The sequence below is a fragment of the Pelodiscus sinensis genome, chromosome 1 (genome assembly GCF_052426305.1).
Source record: "Pelodiscus sinensis isolate ZL-2025 chromosome 1, ASM5242630v1, whole genome shotgun sequence".
NCBI lineage: Eukaryota > Metazoa > Chordata > Testudines > Trionychidae > Pelodiscus > Pelodiscus sinensis.
The window spans coordinates 158,580,057-158,599,017 of record NC_143052.1 but is presented as its reverse complement, the minus strand read 5'-3'; the positions used below and the strand labels follow the sequence as shown (position 1 = coordinate 158,599,017).

Sequence of the window (18,961 nt, the reverse complement as noted above, 5' to 3'; positions counted from 1 at the left end):
CAGCTAACACTGGGACTAGCAGGTTCCGCTGTACCAGCACTGGTAGCAAGAAAGAACTGAGGGTGGAGGGGGCTGGAGGTGACTTACATAGTGTGGCATGTACATACCACTCCAGGGGGTGCCTCAGCTGGCTCCCTGTTAAGGGAAGATCTTCTGGTACTGGTGCATGTGGCAAGCACACACGCCTGTGTTGAATGGACACGAGCAATCACTCAAAACGGAACTTAGTCTTTTCTATGAATGCTCTAGTCACCCTGCAAGTAATGGCTGCCACAGCCCTGCAGAGACATGGATCCATGTTACCTGATAGTGGATCCTCCTCCCCTTTTGGCATGGAAGACAAAGGACTCCCACCTTACACAAGAGTTTTATAAGGCAGGGGAGCAACATTGTCCAGGTTCTCTCTGCTTCCCCCACTCTCTCAAAAGACACTGAAACACCTGGAAGCAAGAACTGTCTGGGGGAGGAGAGGCGGTATAGTAGATACCAAGCTGGAATGGCATCTAGTTTGTGAATAATATTTGAAGTCTCAAGCTGCAAGCCAGTGGAGTTGTCTTCCAAGCCTCCCTGTAATCTGCCCATGGCAACATTTAGGGAGAGAAGTTACTGTTTGCAACCAATTTCACTGATGAATCAAGCTAGTTTGCGTGTTTTCTTTTATGTGCTTAATCTGCTTCATTCTGTTGCTATCCTGTATATTCACTTAAAATTCACCTTTTGTACATAACCAACTTATTTCTTGTTTATAATATAACCCAATTTGTGCCATTCATAAATGGGAGTGGAGGGGGAATCTGTGCGTACCTTCCTCCACACTGAGGAAAAGGGCAGATTTCATAATATACCTGTGGGTCTGCAAACTCCAAGTGAGGTGTGCATCTGAGTACTGGGGCAAGTCCCTTCAGCTGAGTCTTCCCAAAGCTGAGCTCAGTGTCTGTCATTCTGTACTTGGTTGTGGCCCTACCTGTGTGCCCTAGAGGAAGCTCAACAGCCTGACTTAGCAAGACAGGGTAAAAGGGTGCCCAGGCTGGCAGAAGAGACAAGCTCAGTAGTATCCTTGCACATCAGGTGGCATCTTAAAAAGAGGGCAATATTGTCACAAGACTGACCCAGACATAAGGACTCTGAATTGTTTCTGGAAATGAAAAATACAAATGACTTACAATGAACGGTGATGGACGTTGAGTCCTCCATGCTTCTGTCCATCAGAGAGCATTTGTATTGGCCTGTTGCATTTCGTCTCACGTCTGTCATCACGTAAGTTTCTGAGCTCCTTATGGCTTCCAGTTCTCCCTGTGGACAGAAGTAGAATGCTTGAAGGTTACAGTGAGCTGCTAAAAATGTAAGTGTCATATTTTTTGAATAATCTCTCTCTATAAAAAAAGTTGTTCCTGCCGGATGACAGAATTGTAGGGATAACATATTAATGTATTGAAAATGATTCCTCCAAATGGAAGTGACTCCCCATAATTTGTTCCCCACAACTTAAAGTGTTTAGATTTATTATTAATTCTTATTATTATTTGTTAAGATTGTTAAATGTTTAGATTTATTATTATTATTATTATTGCCCCTTTAGAATATAATGTATTAGGTCATGTAACTTAGAACTGTTAAGAATATAATCCTATGTAGCCAGAAACAGCCCCCCCTCTGTGCCCCAGGGCATGCTCAAGCTTGTGCAAGGGGGCTGCTTGAAATTGACATTGCAGAGATACATTGTAACAATGCACTGTCAAGCCACTAACTCTGCTATGGGAGCCAAGCCCTGTAATTGACTAAGGGCATTGTTACTTAATTGACCGCCTGTTCTCTTTAAAACATTGTAACTTTACTCAGCGCTCAGAGAATGTTTTAAGCAATACCACCCAGAAACGTTTTGTAACTACAACTCTGATATATGTAAAGTTATTATTATACAAAAATATTGTATGGGAAACATTAATTAAGGAATGTATGTAAGAGAGAGAGTGTGTGCTTGGATGATGAGTGAATGGTTCTGAGAGGTGCCAGCCTGAGAATACAGCAACAAAGGGCTGAAGAAGGCGTCAGGTGCCAGTGCAACCAAAAGGTGTCAAGTGGAGAAAACCAAGTACTGGAGGTCCACCCGATGAGATCACTGACGAGCACCTGGCAGCCACCCTGGAGACATCAGCATGATGCAGCAATTTCCATAGACTGGCATAGGAAAAAATTGCTATAAGAACTGGACTAAACAACTATGGAATCAGAGTCCAAGGTTCTGCTGCCAGCCTACCAGGAGCTTCAGATGCGCATCTGATCAGGACTTCGCTCCCCACTACCATCACTTGTGTACAGAATACCTGGCCAGTATTCTGTCACAAGCAACTTCCAGGCTGGTAACTATAACAAATACACAGAACCTGAATGAATGGATCAATGAATGTTTATATGTATATGGGTTAAGTAGTTAATGTTGTTTGCTTCTATCTTTTCTTTATTTTTTTATTATCTTTACAATAAATGTGGCTTTTTGCCTTATCCCCCTCATAAGATCCTGCTTGCTTTTATTTGGTACAACAGAATGACACCGCCACATCATCAGCACCAACAGGCTCCCTCAGCGAAGCAAAAGCAGCCAGAGAGAAGGAGACAGGTGAGCGTAGCGAGCAGAGGGCACAGCCCCCTAGTATTTTATAAGGCAACTTTCCTCATGAAGTGCTTCACGTTCCCTATATATTCAGCATCAGTGAAATCCAACTACCTCTGTGTTAGAGCAAAGCTTCAATTTTGCTGTATGATTGACTGCAGGCCTTGCACTGCTGAAATGTTACTCCCATGTTAACAAAAATGTTTTACTTTGAACTTTCCACTGAAATGATGATTTTAAGAAATTATTGAAAAATTCATAATCTAAGGCCTTTAACAGCAAGACTGGAAGGGAAGAGGACAGACAGACAGAGAATATAATGTATAACAAACATTGCAAAGAGAAACTATGGTGGAGAACAATTATCATATCCAAAATGCTACAAATATCAAGGAAATTACCGAAGGGTATCACAGTTAGGTCCATGATGCAGTCAGCCTAAGCAAATGGCACTAACTCTAGCTCCCCTCAAGAAACAGAACACTTTAGATATAATTAGGAGGCTGAAGTCCATGCAAAGGGGGTCCTTAGCTGAACCATGAGAGTCACAGCACAGGTGGAACTCTGGTGTAATGATGGTCTTCCCTCCTTCCAACATCCTTCCCTTCCCCCACAACTGCTGATTTGAGTAGTTTAAAAGGAGGTTCATTGTGTCGTCAGACCTTCCCTCACACTTCTGCAGCAAGGAAAGCCGCAAAAGGAAGAGGAGTCCAAAGCAGCTGTTATTAAACTAAGCAACTGATGGTTTGGGAGCTACATGGAAGCACACAGTCTTCCTGTCCTGAAGGTGAATCTGTTCTCAAGGGTGGTGTACTGGGAGCAGAAAACACATATCTAAGAAGAGAGCCAGAAAAAGGAAGGAGGAAACAAAAATCAGTCTACAGCTAATCACATTTTTGTCTGAAAATATTTCACCTATGATTTCAAGATTATTGTAACTGTAATATAAATGGTATTACAAATTTTTCAGTTTTTACTTTGCACATTTGTCAGCAAGTATGGTTTGTTCCACTGTTTCCCTTGTATTGTCCATCAGTCCTTATTTGTGTTGGTATTTCACACAGCAACAGAGTAAAGACAAAATAAATACAGGAAGATGCAACTATGGCCCCACAAGAAGCAGAAGGTGTAATATCTCAAACAATTTAAACTCATGCAAAAAGAATGTTTGTCCCTTTAATACTTAGTAAATTTAAAAAAAATCTTGTTTCCCAACTTACTAAAAGAATCTAATAATAAATTGTATTTCTGTTTTTCACCATGTAATTCTATTGTTCCTCTGAAGACTGTCACTGGAGGAATTGCACAATATACTTTATAGAAAATGGTCTAAATCTTAGATAGGATTTTGCCACCTTAATTGCTATGTTAATTTGATTTTTCTGGTGGCATTACTCTGTTCTGATTTGAAAACATTTAAAACTGTTTTTCTCTGGTATTTTTTCACCATTGCATTTCTACAAACACCACTGCAGCATATTTTGTGTAGAAAGGCTGTTAATCCGCAAGTAGGGAAGACAAAGTCTTCTAGGTTTGACAGATTTTCTGCAAGCTCCAGCCTAGCATCCTCTCAGCACGTTTGCTGAATTTGCCAAGGTTAGCTTTTCACTTTAATAGCACCATATGCCTTCATTGGTTATACAGGCATTTATAACTTCAGTCCAGAGATAAACTAGCATTGAACATCAGCACCCACATTCATATGTAGGGTGCCTACCATGGGCAAGGCTGGATTAAGGTATATCCAATCTACATACATGCCTAGGGCATAATTTGTTGAGGGGAGGGGAAACCTGAGCTCCAGCTGGAACAATTTAGGTAGTAGTGCAGGAGCAGCAGCACTGGCCACCCCGTACTGACTCACATTTGGCACTGGCATGACCCTCCCTCCATCACAATGCAGGGAACAAGTGGCCAAACGTGCACAGCACAGCAAGGTGAACCAACACAGCTCTTCCTTGCCACTGCCACGGGTCCAATTCTTGCACCCGGGCTGTCCGCAAGGGTGTGCCTGGCCTTGCCCCATTTCCAGCATTCCATGTCCCCTCTACTCAGCTTACAGGACTTGCTCAGCAGTGGCTCATCATCTGCTACAAAGACAGGGAGCTGCAGTGAGTGCCTCCATGGGGCAGCTGACTAGCAGTGGGGAGAAAGCAGAAGGGGTTTTGGTGCAATGGTACGTGGTTCAGGGTGGATGCGTCTGGTGTCAAATAGAAAGAAATAGTACCGAGTATTGTAGTAAGGTAATAGTTACCGGAATATAAAACAAAAACTCTTGCGGAGGGGGGTTACCATTTCCTGAGCACTTTAGTGTAATGTTATCACCTTCTTTAATGGTATTTCTTTGGGACAGCACTTTAATTGTCACCTTCTCTGTAGGATCTGTGAAAATAATGAAGAGTAAGAGTTTATGTCAAATACCAAGATAAGTATGCATACAAGTTAAAAGTCCAACGTAAAAACAAATTTTCTCCTAAAGAAGGTAAGGGAAACTGCATCATTTTTTTAATAGAAAGATTAAAGTTAATAGGTACTTGTTCATTCTGAGTAATCCTCTTAGAGTAAACTACATAGAAACCCAAATATAAAAATCAATTTTTTCTTTAAGCAAAATGACTATAACTGAAGCAGCAGTGACCATAATTATTTCATGTAAAAAAGACCACTATGAACAATTTCACAGTAGAGGAAATCTCATGATTTCATTATGAGAGACTTTTAATGGCATTGTATGCAGCTTACTGTTTGAAGGGACTTCAGCAGGCACAAAAAGAACTAAAGCTATCAGCCCCCTGCACTAACTGGATAATAGTAACTTGTATTATACACACAAACAAACATTGGCTGAGCAACTATAGCGAGGCTCCTCAGTATGCTGATCAGTACAGTAGCTTTCAGAAAGACGAATTTGGTGAACTTAAGACTCAACACAGACCACGGAGCTGTAAATGTAATATATTTCTGTCATGTTCAATAGGGTTGAGCTATAACATTTTATTGTGGGGTTTTTTAAATCTTATCTTTACTCTTTTTTTGGTTAAGTGTATTCTCTAAGGGTGTGTCTAGACTACATGCCTCCTTCGACGGAGGCATGTAGATTAGCCAGATCGGAAGAGGGAAATGAAGCCGCGATTAAAATAATCACGGCTTCATTTAAATTTAAATGGCTGCCCCGATCTGCCGATCAGCTGTTTGTCGGCAGATCGGGGCAGTCTGGACGCGATGCGTCGACAAAGAAGCCTTTCTTCATCGGCACAGGTAAACCTGGTTTCACGAGGCTTACCTGTGCCGATGAAGAAAGGCTTCTTTGTCGGCGCATCGCGTCCAGACTGCCCCGATCTGCCGACAAACAGCTGATCGGCAGATCGGGGCAGCCATTTAAATTTAAATGAAGCCGCGATTATTTTAATCGCGGCTTCATTTCCCTCTTCCGATCTGGCTAATCTACATGCCTCCGTCGAAGGAGGCATGTAGTCTAGACACACCCTAATAGATGTTACTCCTCCGATGAAGAATGCTAAATATACTTCTCAGAAGTTGAGTGGAACGGAGCAGATTAAAGAGAAAATAATGGATAGGTAACCATTTCTATTACTTTAAGTAATATGCCCTAGTCATGTGCCTCACTTGCATTAGTTTAGAGCAGGGATTCTCAAATTTTACTGCATCGCGACCCCCTTCTGAGAACAGAACTTATGACCCCAGGAAGGGGTCCTGAAACTTGGGCCTGCCCAAGCCTTGCCACCCCTTGGAGGCACCAGGTGGGATCTTGTAACCTGTGCCCCCAAACCCAGGACAGAACCAAGTGTTCCCTGTAAGCTGGATCCTTTGCAACCACTATGGAGAGATTACAATGTTGCTTAGCTGATTAGCAGAGCGCTCACAGCTAGGCATTGCCTTGGTGTACATACAATTTATTCTGCACATGGATGGAAAAGAATAGATGGAACATTGGCCAAAGTCCAAGTGTGAGCCCCCTTACCCAAGAGAAAATCCTCCAGCTTCCACTTCAGGCTCAAGTCCCAGCAAGACCACCACCAACCTTAGTCACCCCATTAAATGGGGTCCCAACCCACACTGGGGTTCTGACCCACAGTTAGAGATCTGCCATACCCTATCCCAGCAGTTCTCAAAGGCCTTCACCATGACTCTATTAGGACCCATGCTACTCAATCTTTGATCAGCATTCAGGCAGTTGTGCTACTTTCTAGCTGGTAAAAATGGTTAGCTTGCTCTGAATACCAAATCACATGGTAGCCTTGGTGGTGATAAATTTTAAAATTTTATCTACATGAACAGTGACTTCATGCTGTTAACTCAGGCCACCTCTTCACTCCGAGGAAGATCGACGTTGCGGGGGAAGAGGGGCTTGGACAACATTGAATGTATTTTTGTTTTGGAGTTGAGTTGGGAGTGGGATACTTCTTCTGGCATTCAACTTCTAAGCGATGTTAAGTGAGTGATGTAGCTACTCTGTCATGGCATCATCATCATCATCATCATCATCATCATCATCATCATCATCATCTAGAGACAGAGAACATCCATCCCTCCATCAAGATAGGAAAGCAGACAGAGTATAGGCAGATGGCCGTTTGGGCTAGTGGTCTACAGGGGCAGGATGGAGAGCTCAAGAAGCCCCAACACTGAAGACTCAAGTTAAATGACAAGGTGAATTAAGGAGCCCTGGTGGTTAGCTGCATGCAGTAATGCTACCATGGCTCTATTTTCATGACTCATCACTGGTGGAGCAATGCCAGCCAGCACTAGAAAGTTGGAGCCTTGAGTTGTGCAGGCTGCATTATGGAAAATATGAAGAGCAGAGAAGATTATTTAGTCCAACTTGCTGCATCTGACTATGACCCCTTGCTGCTGCACAGTATTCAGCAAGTGCAATAATTAGGACATTGGTAAATATCTGACAGGTTGCAGACTGGTAGCCCACGAGCTGCTGAAAAGCCTAAGGATGAGTGGATTTTTGCAATGTCTTCTGCATGTGTTACTGGAAGGACAGAGTGCTCCAGCTTTATCCCCAAATAGATAGGGTTCAGTTAAAAAATGACTGCCTGATTATTCAGAAGAACCTGCATCTGTTGATGAGTGGGCTTCATCACTGATTTTAAACTGAACAGCTGGTATTTTGTTAATGTATAAGTAGTTGCCTTTTACACACTGAAGGAATGATACAGTGTGGTGAAGCATCTGAATGCAAATGACTAGGTCAATAGACTTCCATTTCTCAGAGCACTAATCTGTCCTTTTTAAAAAATCTGCACTAAATTCAACTAAAGAAAAAATTAATGATGTGGTAGAAACAAATTAAGAAAAATGACACATTCAGAAACCCCTCTCCAACTCTCCCCCCAAAACACACCACTTGGATCTCACCATCAACAACTTCATCTAACATCAGTGGAGGAATCTGTTCAAAGCAACACTGGCCATCTATTCAAATGATATTATGAAGATCTCAATTTCAGGATGCATTTCAAAAGAGCAAGGGACTGAAGTGATGTTAAATGAATTAAAGTATTTTTAGAAGGAAATTGGTAATGCTTCAGTCTGAGGCTGAAACTGCTTCGTGCCATGTACTCCTCTTCATTAATCAAGGGTATGCCCAGTTCCTATTGTTAGCTAATTAGCAGTGAAGCAATACTCAACATCTCTCAAGGAAATGAGAGATAGGCGCATGAAGAAGTTATTTTAAATTGCCTGCTGGTAGAACAGCATATAATATGCTTGCTAGCCAGACTCTTTTACTCTTATATGTAAAGTACCCAGCATTCCTTTTGTGCAGACAATAATGCTGTTCGGAACAGGATTCTTTTCTTCGCATTGGGCTATGCCTGTGACTGTCTGATGTACGTAAATTTCAGAAGTCTGTACAAATGAAACCCATGGTGAATAGGCTGGGCAGGTATGTATAGGCGGTCATGGTGATGAGGACAGTAGTACTGCCTAAAGAGCAGTAGCTATGAAATAATCTGAGTAGACCGAAGATTCATGCAAATTATCTCACTATCCCATGTCCTTTCAAGCAGACTTCACTGCATCCTCGATTCTGTAGTGATGCTGTGGAGGGCAGTGAGAAATACTGCTATCTGGGGATTGTAGCAATTCCTGAGTCTTGTAGGAGAGGGCGGTACAAGAGAGAATGAGTTTAGGTACCTATTCTTTAGAGACTAGAAAGTAAAGTCAATTTTATAGGTATGGAGAGAATGCTTGTGGGATAGGGATGTTTTAAGAATCTGATATTCCCAATGACTTTCTTCCCATTTTCCCTGGTTGGTTTGAAAGTGTCAGTCAGTGGAAAAAAGGCACCTGAATCTCTTACTTAAATCAGGAATAACTCCAGTGCATTACCTTAATGTTAATGATGTATCATGAATGGAAGGCAAAAACTGGGTCCCCATTCCAAATCTCTCCACAGACTGTCTCAGAAGAGAATAGAAGCTAGCCAAAAAAGTAAGCCATATATGGTTGCCTGAGTTTGGGGCTTTCCTTTTCTTAGGACAGTGAATCATTGCCCCTGACAATATCTATCTCTTTGCTAACAGATTGTTAGGAATCATTTAGGAAAGGGACAGATAATCAGAAGATATCATATTGCCTCTGTATTAATCCGTGGTATACTCTCATGCAGACCTGGTCAAACCATTTCAAAAATATATATATTGAAACTGGAAAAGATTCAGAAAAGGACAAAAATGATTATGGGTATGGAACAGATGTCATATGACGAGAAATTAAAAAGACTGGGACTTTTCATCTTAGAAGAAAGGGAGTCAACTAAGGGGAAGAGGGATACGATAGAGGTCTATGGAATCTTGACTGATGTAGAGCAAGTGAATAAGGAAATGCTACTTGCTCCTTCTCAACACCAGAAGTCTAGAAATGAAATTAATAAGCAGCACAGAAGTAGTTCTTCACAAACACACAGTCAACCTGTGGAACTCTTTTCCAGGAGATGGTTGTGAAGCAAAACTATAAGAGGATTCAAAAAAGCAGGCATTTTCCTGAAGGACAGGTTCATCAATGGCTTTTCGCCAGGATGGGCAGCGATCCAACATCATGCTCTGAATGTCCCTAGCCTGTTTGCCAGAATCTGGGAGTGGACAACAAGGTATGGATCACTCAATAATTGCCTATTTGTTCATTCCTTCTGAAGCACCTGGCATTAACCACTGATGGAAGACAAAGGTAAGGGAGCTAGACTGACCATTTGTCTGACCCAGAATGGCCATTCTTATGACTGCAGAGAGCAGGTGTGCATTGCTGCTGCTCCAGGTGAAAAAGCTCTCATGCCCAGTACTGACCTCTCAGGGCGTGGCCAATGCTTTGATCCTGGAAGGTGCTGGGCAGCTCAGTTCCATGGGCGTCAGCAAAATTGTGAGTTTTTAGCATGCTGAATTTTGGTGCCCTAAAGTTGGCACAGAGTTAAGTTGCTATGTACATTTTTCATATTTATAATGGTTTTAATATGCTCCAGAAATGTCAGCTGTGCAAGGCTGGTGTACCCAGCTTGAAATGGGAATCCCTATTTGTTGCAGGCCAAGCAACTGAACTTAATCAGTTTTGCATTTCATCTTTTCTTTGTTCTAACATCTTCACAAGACAGATTAGAAGGAAAACAATTTTTTTTCTGTAGGGGTAGCAAAGAGCTTCAATATACTAAATTATCCAGTGCCCGGAGAATTGTAGTCAATTAGGTGACATATACATGTATTTTAACTGGTGTCAGTGACCACTTGATCTCAGTGGCAATTATTGTAACTCACCAAAATAATACAAGTGCACTGTAACACAAACTTACATAGTTGGTAACACAAAAAAAACCAGACAGATGCCTGGACAGAAGAAGCAGTCTCAAATTAGAAGAGTTTTCTTTAGCACTTGAGCTATCACTTTCGGAATATACATAACATTTCCTTCAGTGTTCTTTTCTCCTCAGTTCTCTATACAACCCCGGTATCTTCTACATTCAAGAAGCATCTTTCTTCATTTCCTTGCCATGTGTGATGGCGCGTTGGGGTCCCCCGTCTCCTGCACCCCAAAATGGCACAAACAGACTGCACCAGCCGGTGGAATAGAGGAAGTTTATTGCCTCTCCAGGATACAGCACAGCACAGATGTAGTCTGGTCACAGAGCTGGGCTAGGATGCCTCAGGCCCCCTTGAGTTGGGGGGAGACTGGGCCCCTAAACTCCAGCTCCTCTCCCCTAGGCTGTCTCCTCCATCCTCACAGACAGCCAGCAACCAACTAACTAACTTCCCTTCCAGCCCTGCCCCCCAGTCAGGGCAGCATTCCACCTTCCTTTGTTCCTCTCCATGGGGGGTGTCTGGCCACTGGTTCAACAAGTTTGGCACTACCTCTGCCTAGCGAGGTTTTCCCTGCTGGGTCTTGCTCCAGACAGCAGGGGTCACCACAGCCCAGCAAGTACCCCCACTACGTCACACCATGCCTTGCCATGTTCTCTACAGCTGCCACCATTTTCCTCACTACTTCCTGGTCAAATGTCCGCTCTTTTTGCTCAATGAAGGTTATGCTGTATTCAAGTGTATTCTGTACTTAGATGAGTTGGATATTAGCTACCTAACTTATAGATAGAAAAGCAATGACATTTTAAGCAGAGGGATAGTCACACTGCTTGTTTATACATATGACATTTTTGTGCTCCAGAAGTACAGGTTGAAACTCTAAAATCTGTTACTCTCTGACCCGGCAAGGGAACCATGGATATTACTGGACCAGAGAGCCCCAGCTGGCAGTGGGAGTAGCCAGTCAGAAGCACAGCACTAGCCAGTGGGGCAGTAGCTGGGAGCGCAGTGTAGGCCAGCAGCAGAGAGCTCATCCCTGTCCAGGATCAGAGGTCAGTGGCGAAGGCTGGAACCTAGGAGCTGGGCTGATGCTGGGGGCGATCCTTGACCTTCCCTAGTCTGGAAAACTCCCTGGTTTTGTCCCACTCAGGTCCTCAGGGCACCATGCCAGGGAGGTCCAAGCTGCACTCTAAATATTTGGGTACCTTAGTATACTAATTATGATATATACTAGTTTATAATAATTGCATATTTCACTGGGCAGAGAGAGATGTGAGGACAATCTTTACATTCTTTGAACTCCAATCAACTACTATGAATATTTCTAATTCAGTTTGTGTAGTAATCATTTGTTACTAGGATTTGAAATTACCATTTCATCATAAGATTCTGTTAGCTGCTACACTTCCGCTCCTATAAGAACAATCTTAATATTCAGAATTCTAATGCCAGGGGGGAAAAGTAACAAAATCTCTAATACTGAAATGGATACAGTGTACGCTTGACTTAATTATTTTCATTCAAATAAACATGTGGAAAGTAGTAAACCTATTATCAAAAACAGCATCATCCTTCTGATTTCATCTCTCAATTTTAGCAAGGTGTTTTGCTATCAAAGAAAGTCCATGTCTTTGTAATTTTGCTGATGGACTTCGGTTCTCCCCACCCACACACAAAGATCACACTTATGATCTGCTATCCAGTTTTTAAATAACTTACAGCGAACATCAAAGATCACTGGTTGAGATGGTATTGTATCCTGTCCAGATGGCCCATAATATGTCACACTACAGGCAAACTGTGCATTTGCATCTTTCTTTGTTGGCATGTACTGGAGAGATGATGTTGTGGTGAAGAGTCCATTTGATTTGTCCACGGTCTTTTGTAAGCTCATGACTACAACTGAAAAGAAGATATTGTTTGTGTCATTCTTAGTGTATATTCAGCCTTTCCTAATTTTGGATTTCTTATTTTGTATATTAATGATTTTTATGCACGTTTTGCTCAGCATCCAAGCACATTACATGAATTTTAAAACAAGCACTATAATAAAACAAAATTCACCAGAACAGACTGCACCTTCTGGTCCTAGTACTTTGGCCCTCAAAATAAAAACACCCCAATAATGACTCATGCTCAGACACGGCTCTCCTAAAATCCTGTAAGCATTTAAAAAAGTCTAAACAAATCCTCAAATGTTAATTAATTTTCTAATTACTTAAAAAGAAGCCTCTCAACTCAGAAAGATACAGCTAACATTTTGAAAATTGTATAATATTACATATTAATTGTGAGAAGCTTTAATCCATGGAACAGCCCAATAGATTTAAATAGGATTACTCATACAAGTGAAGTTACTGGCATGTGCAGATTGTTATAAGATCAGGTTCCATTGTCCATTACCGAAACATACCTCCTTCAATGGGCTGCAAAATATTTCCATTTTTGTACCATGTAATGTTGCCTTCTGGATAACTCTCTCTTGCAATACATTCTCCAAGCTGCAGAACAGATAAAAATTATGAAACATTTTGTCCTCTGACATTCTGGTAGAATTACTCGTTCATTTATGCTTTCAGGGTTAGTCTTGGTTACATGATTAGTTAAAGTCTTAGGACAGTACAAACACTTAATCCAAAACTTTGATTTTTTTTTTAATAAAAGGATACATTACATAAGTGATGCTTAGGTATTTCTTGGGGCTGAGGGCAGAATAGAGTTGGACATATTCTTCTGGATACGTGCATGGCTAGTTGTAACTTTCTAGTAAGCTGCTGCTATTCCTGTTTCGGCTGAAAACTGGTTTCAGTACTTCTGTAATCAGGCTGGGTCTACACTAGGGGCTATGTTTGAATTAAGATATATGCAACTCTAGTTATGTTAATCGTGTAGCTGGAGTTGACATACCTTGATTCAAACTTTGGTGCCATCCCCACAGCAGGAGGTCAACAGGAGAAATGCTCCCATCAACTTCCCTTATTCCTCACAAGGAGGAGGAGTACTAGCACCAATGGGGGAGTCTTCTGCATTCAATTTAGAGAGTCCTTACTAGACCTGCTAAATCAAACACCAGAAGATCAACCTCCAGAGCACTGATCTGCAGGTAAGTATAGATGTGACTTGATTCCTGAATATTCCTACCTCAGAATGCATATGTGCGTGCACAGGCACTCATACAATATCCCATCTTGCTAGTGGAACAGCTTCAAGCTCACTTCCAGGAGCATGAGTTTAAGAAAAATGTTCTTACCATTTTAAGTTTCCCTGTTTCTAGGAAGTTCGCTGGATGTATGATTTCTGGTTGAGATGGTTGTTCTAAAAAGAAAAAATATGCATCAGAGAAAGGAGAGTAGGAATTTCAGTTTGTTGTTGTAGATGTTAGAATATTGAGCAACTTGGGTTCAACAGCTATATTAAAACTATTGTGTTAGCTGCACAGTCATCATGCTTTTCATTTGAAAAGTGAGCTTTTAGGGGTTTTCACTCTCCTTGGCTGTTAAAAAAAACCTGATGCTACCTAAATATTGGCAAATGAACTTTGGAAGGGAAAACATTTTGAGAGATGTAATAGGAGACATAAACATGTTATTCGTCTCAGTTTATAAGTCATTTTACATGATGACAGAAAGGTAGCAAAAACATATGCTACACATATTGGGACACTATATTATAGCCTGGAATGCTACAAACTAGATTAAGAGAGAACCTACTGATGAACATGATACATTTCCAGAAGAAGGAAACAGTGGTATAGAAAACATAGTGCCACAAAAGAAGATTGAACACAGACTTAAGTTTAGCATTAATATTTCAAACAAATTCAAATCACTCTTATAATTTCCCCCCCACACTACTATTACACTTCAGTATCATCTGGGATTATAACAACAGAAGACAAACTCCATTAATTCATTTTTTTAAAATTGACTAGATGTTGAGTCTACTGCATCTCTTTAAAAAGCAAACTTTCTATTTAGTAGCAATATATACCATCCTATTTATGATAGCTGCACCCTTCCATGGTAGGGTTGAGGGTCCGTCAGCATTTTCATTATAAAACACTATTTTCTTGAGACTATATAACTTGTATGTCATAAAATTTATTCTGGCCTAAAGCCTGGAATGCAAATTTTTATCTTCAAGAGACTATTTTCCTATAAGTTTGAAAGAAACAAAGTCTGTATGTTTATGGAAAGAAAGTCTCTGCACTCCAGCTGTGTTTCTAAATAAGCACACATTTTTATACGCATATACAAACTGAAACTTACTCCAACTTTTCACGCTTCAGCTTATAGAAGCTTTCTCAAATCAAACCTATCGAACAATGCTAGTAATCTGGAAAATTACAAAGTGTCCTGTTTTCCTTTTCCAATTCTCTTCATGTAATTTAAAAAAAGAAAAGAAAAGAAAAACATAAAAAGTTCATTCATTTACATGGGGATAGTCACTCTTGTCATGCATACTACAGCAGTAGCTAAGTTTGCCATAAGGTTTCATTCTAAGTCTCTTTCTTCATATAATGGGATACAATTTCCTGCATTTCAGAAGATTTGTCAAAACAGAAGATCAAAAAGGAAAAAAAATACAAAAGCAATAAAAGAAACTATTTATTTGGCATTCTTAAACAACTAGCCTGTGGCAAATAAAATACCAAAGCCATATTCCAAAAACTGTGGGCTCAAAAAGCCTCATGTTATTCTCAGGCAGAAAACAGAACAGAATGTATTTTAGAAATGTTTGTGTGCTATTGTAAAACAAACAGATTAACCCATTTTCCAGACACACTTGCAGAGACCATAGGTTTTCATGACCATCACCATCAGGTCCCCTAAAATGCCCTCATCCCATGCAAACTGGCCCCATAAACAAAATGTATTGCTTTTACGTAATTTTGCTAGCAATCTGAAAAACTGAACAAATTTAATTTGCTGTGTCCTTTCTTCCCCCCTTTCTTTCAAATTTCTTTCCTCCCAACTACACTTGGTTGCTTTTTAAGAAGGGCTATCAGTAGCACTAACCCTTTGGTCAGCTCTCCTCTCTCTGAGCTCAGTTAAGAGATAACGGACCATCTACCGACAGTCTCCGACTTACGAACAAGTTACGTACCAAACACTTGGTCGTAACTCGATCTGTTCGTAAGTCGGACTCCATTCATTTAAATGTAACTGTTCGTAAGCGCGGATCACGCATTCGTAACTTAGGGACTGGCTGTAATGCGCTTAATGGGAGGTTGGTCGTAAGTACGCACAGTCGTAAGTCGATGTGTTCATAACTTGGGGACCACCTGTATCCTGGGGGTATTCACTACTTGCAAGCACTCTGTCTACCCACATGGGAGGCAGCAGAGACGGCCCCGAGGAGCTGCTTAGAAGTCTCCCTACCTGCTCAGGGTACATCTACATCACAGTTAAAAAACCAGAGCTGACCCGGATTGGGACAAAGGGGCTGTTTAACTTCAGTGCAGACATCTGGGCTCAGGCTAAAGCCAGGCTCTAGGACCTTTCAAGATGGAAGTGCAGTCTAAGATGGAACGTTTACATTACAATTCAGCAGCCTGAGTCTGTTGGCACGGTCCAGTCGCAGATGCCTAGTTGCAGAACAGACCATGTTTAATTTGTGCTAGGGCTCAAACCCTAGCCTTGACAGTTCATAGCCCCAGCACCTCCAGGCCTGATGTATCAGATACAAAATGAAAAGAAATCGCTAGGGCTCCCAGCACCGCTTTCAGTGCATATTAAGCATTGAGAACGGAGACTGTTGCAGAGGAGGAAGAATACTAATAGGCTTGCACCTGTGAAAGCCGATTAATTTACTGTGCATACATTTATTGGGTGCCAGACATTTACAAGCTCATCTCCTGAAGCAGAAGGAAATTTTAAGCTCAAGAGTTTAATAGCATCAGAGCATAGGTGGTGGGGCTTCTAAACGGCAAACTGCTTATCTCTGGCTGCAGAGACTTAGAGGAGCACCTTTATAGCTTTGCAAGCATATTAGCTCGGCTTGCTAGGTATAGAGTCCAAATAGCTGTGCAAGGAGATAATAGCTAATGTTCGAGGAATCAGTATGCTTTGGAAATTCTGGCAATCTACATCCAGATGAAGATGCTGAAAAGATCCACCAGGAAACCTCACAGAGGTTGTTACCTGAACAATTCAATGAGGGCTATTAGCAGGTGTTATCAGTGTAATGAGCCAATATGCCTTGTTAGCTGCACCAGCTGATTAACACAGGACTAAGGAGGTAACAAGCTCCAGAGAAACTGAGCTTCAGCACAATCACAAGGGAGTTTCAGATAACCAACAAGAATTTTGGTTGCTTGGGATACAAGCAACTGCACTTATGCAGCATCTGTGATTCAAGGTATTTAGAAGTTTTATTAGTTAAAACTACAGTTTGCCACAAATTAAATTTTTCTTTATATAAGCCAATTGGGGAAATTAAATGCTAAAATGTATGAATAGAATTTGAAAGCTGTAAAATCACTCAAAAATCAAAATTATTCAGTAAAAGTTTCTCTCTTTAACTCAGCCACATTACATATGCAGAATTTTCCTTGCTAAAATGTAAGCTTCACTAATGTAAAGCTTTACTAAGGAGTGCTGGGAAGCTCATGTACCCCTTCTCTCATGCACTGGGCGCTCTACACTTACCTACTCTTCTCCCTCCCTCCATCCCACCACTTCCAGAGCACCATGAATTGGCTGATTCACATTTGTCCAGTTTCTCCTCCCAGAGCTTGAACACTGAGAATCAATTAGCAGCATTCAAGCTTGGGGGGAGGGGGAGGGCAGAAGAGAGGGGACAGGGCATGAATCAGCCAATTCATGGCACCTTGGAAGTGCTGGGAAGAGGAGAGATAGGCAAGTGTGGGACTCCCCAGTAGGTGAGAGGCAAGGGGGAAGGAGGCTGAGAGGGGTACATGGGCTGCACATACAACCCTGATGGGCTGCTCAGCACTGTTATAGGGAGGAGCAGGGAGGAGATATGCTTGGAAAAGGAGGTGGGGGAAGAGGCTGGTCAGGGATTTCATATTTGCCTGACTCTGTAACGCTAAAATGCTGGCTGTTCCCTCTGGGCAGCGCTGTTGCCTCCCGCCGTGGCGCTCGGCTGACTTCTGCACAGCAGCCCAGCTAAGCAGCGCAGGAGCAAGTATCGCAAGCAGCCGTTTGGAGTCCATGCTCCCCATGCAGCATGGGGGCGCTGCATAGGGAGCGCGGGGCCCAAATGGCTGCTTGCTCCCGCCCAGCTGAACGGCGCAGAAGTCAGCCGAGCGCCACAGCGGGAGGCAACAGCGCCGCCCAGAGGGAACAACCAGGGGACGGGGCCTGGACAAGTGTGCGTCTGACGTCAGGAAACGGCGCCGGATTCAAAAGGAGGAAAGCAGAGCAGACAGAGAGGATGCGGAGACAGAGAGGAGAATGGAGGAGGCGGAGGACAGCGAGAGAGAGACACTCAGCAGGAGGATGAGTGAAACAGACTGAGAGGTGGGAGGGGGAGAAGAGAAAGAGAGACGGAGAGAGAGGCAGGCGGCGGACGAGAGCTGGGAGAGAGAGGGCGAGGCAGTAGAAGAGAGAGAGAGGCCGTTTGTGCCGCTTGCTCCCACACAGCGGCCCAGCTGAGCACCGCAGAAGTCAGCAGGAGCACAAGGGGGTGGGGCAGTGGGGCGGGGCCTGGACGCTCATGCATCCCTGACAGAGACAGGAGAGAGAGAGAGAGAGAGAGGAGGAGAGGAGGGGGAGAAGAGAAAGAGAGAGGCAGAAGGCGGAGGAGAGCTGGGGGGGGGGGGAGGAGGCAGTAGGAGGAGGAGGAGAGAAAGAAAGAGACACAGAGCAAGAGACCGGAGGCTCAGGAGAGAAGACTGACATGGAGAAGAGACCTGAAAATCCTGTCTTATGATGGGCTAATTGGCTAGATGTAATTGTAAAATAAGCATAAACATTTATTTTGTATTATTTGAAGAAGTTGATAAGAGTTTTATTCAGCATGCCATGTATTAAATCTTATTCTTGGGGTCATGATTAGTTCACATGACTGATTTCAATCAGTACTATCAGTTTCAATCAGTACTGATTTACTCAATACTAGCTTTGTTTGTCCATTGCCAACATAAAAGGTATAGGCCATGCAACAAGCCTGAACTAACATTGTGTAGTCCTTAGAAACAGAACTGTACATAGTAATTCAGTCATTTGGTATTCAAACACTTGGTATCCACTCTATAATACACCTTCATCAGCATATTTATTCCTTCATGATCAATAACCATAATAAAGAATGATCACTTATTTCAAGCACTCTGCACACTTATCTGTGCTCTCCTTAATTTAATTGTTCTTGCAGTCAAACTGAAACAATGGAAGTGAATTATTGTTGACTCTCAATTTCCCTTCAAACTAACTGGGGCAATGGTACTGTTGTGTTAAGGTACTAGGACAAAAACACTGAAGAATCCCTCACATTTTCTCCCCACTTGAGTTCTAACATTGGTTTTAAATTTGGTGGACTATATATTTCCTTTGAGCCAAAATGTAAT

At 42.1% G+C, this 18,961-nt stretch overlaps 1 protein-coding gene across 4 annotated transcripts in view; it reads right to left on the bottom strand.

Annotated features, from left to right (window-relative positions):
* The window catches only part of ALCAM (activated leukocyte cell adhesion molecule), a 182,250-nt gene that overhangs the window by 27,114 nt on the left and 136,175 nt on the right, over nt 1-18,961 (bottom strand). For all 4 annotated transcript variants that reach the window (XM_075908005.2, XM_089772969.1, XM_089772967.1 and 1 more), the window contains exons 4-8: nt 13,679-13,743; nt 12,842-12,929; nt 12,148-12,330; nt 4,866-4,993; nt 1,164-1,293 (exon numbers count right to left, since the gene is read on the bottom strand). In XM_075908005.2, the coding sequence (XP_075764120.2) occupies nt 1,164-1,293; nt 4,866-4,993; nt 12,148-12,330; nt 12,842-12,929; nt 13,679-13,743 (594 nt within the window). The remainder of the gene's footprint in view (nt 1-1,163; nt 1,294-4,865; nt 4,994-12,147; nt 12,331-12,841; nt 12,930-13,678; nt 13,744-18,961) is intronic.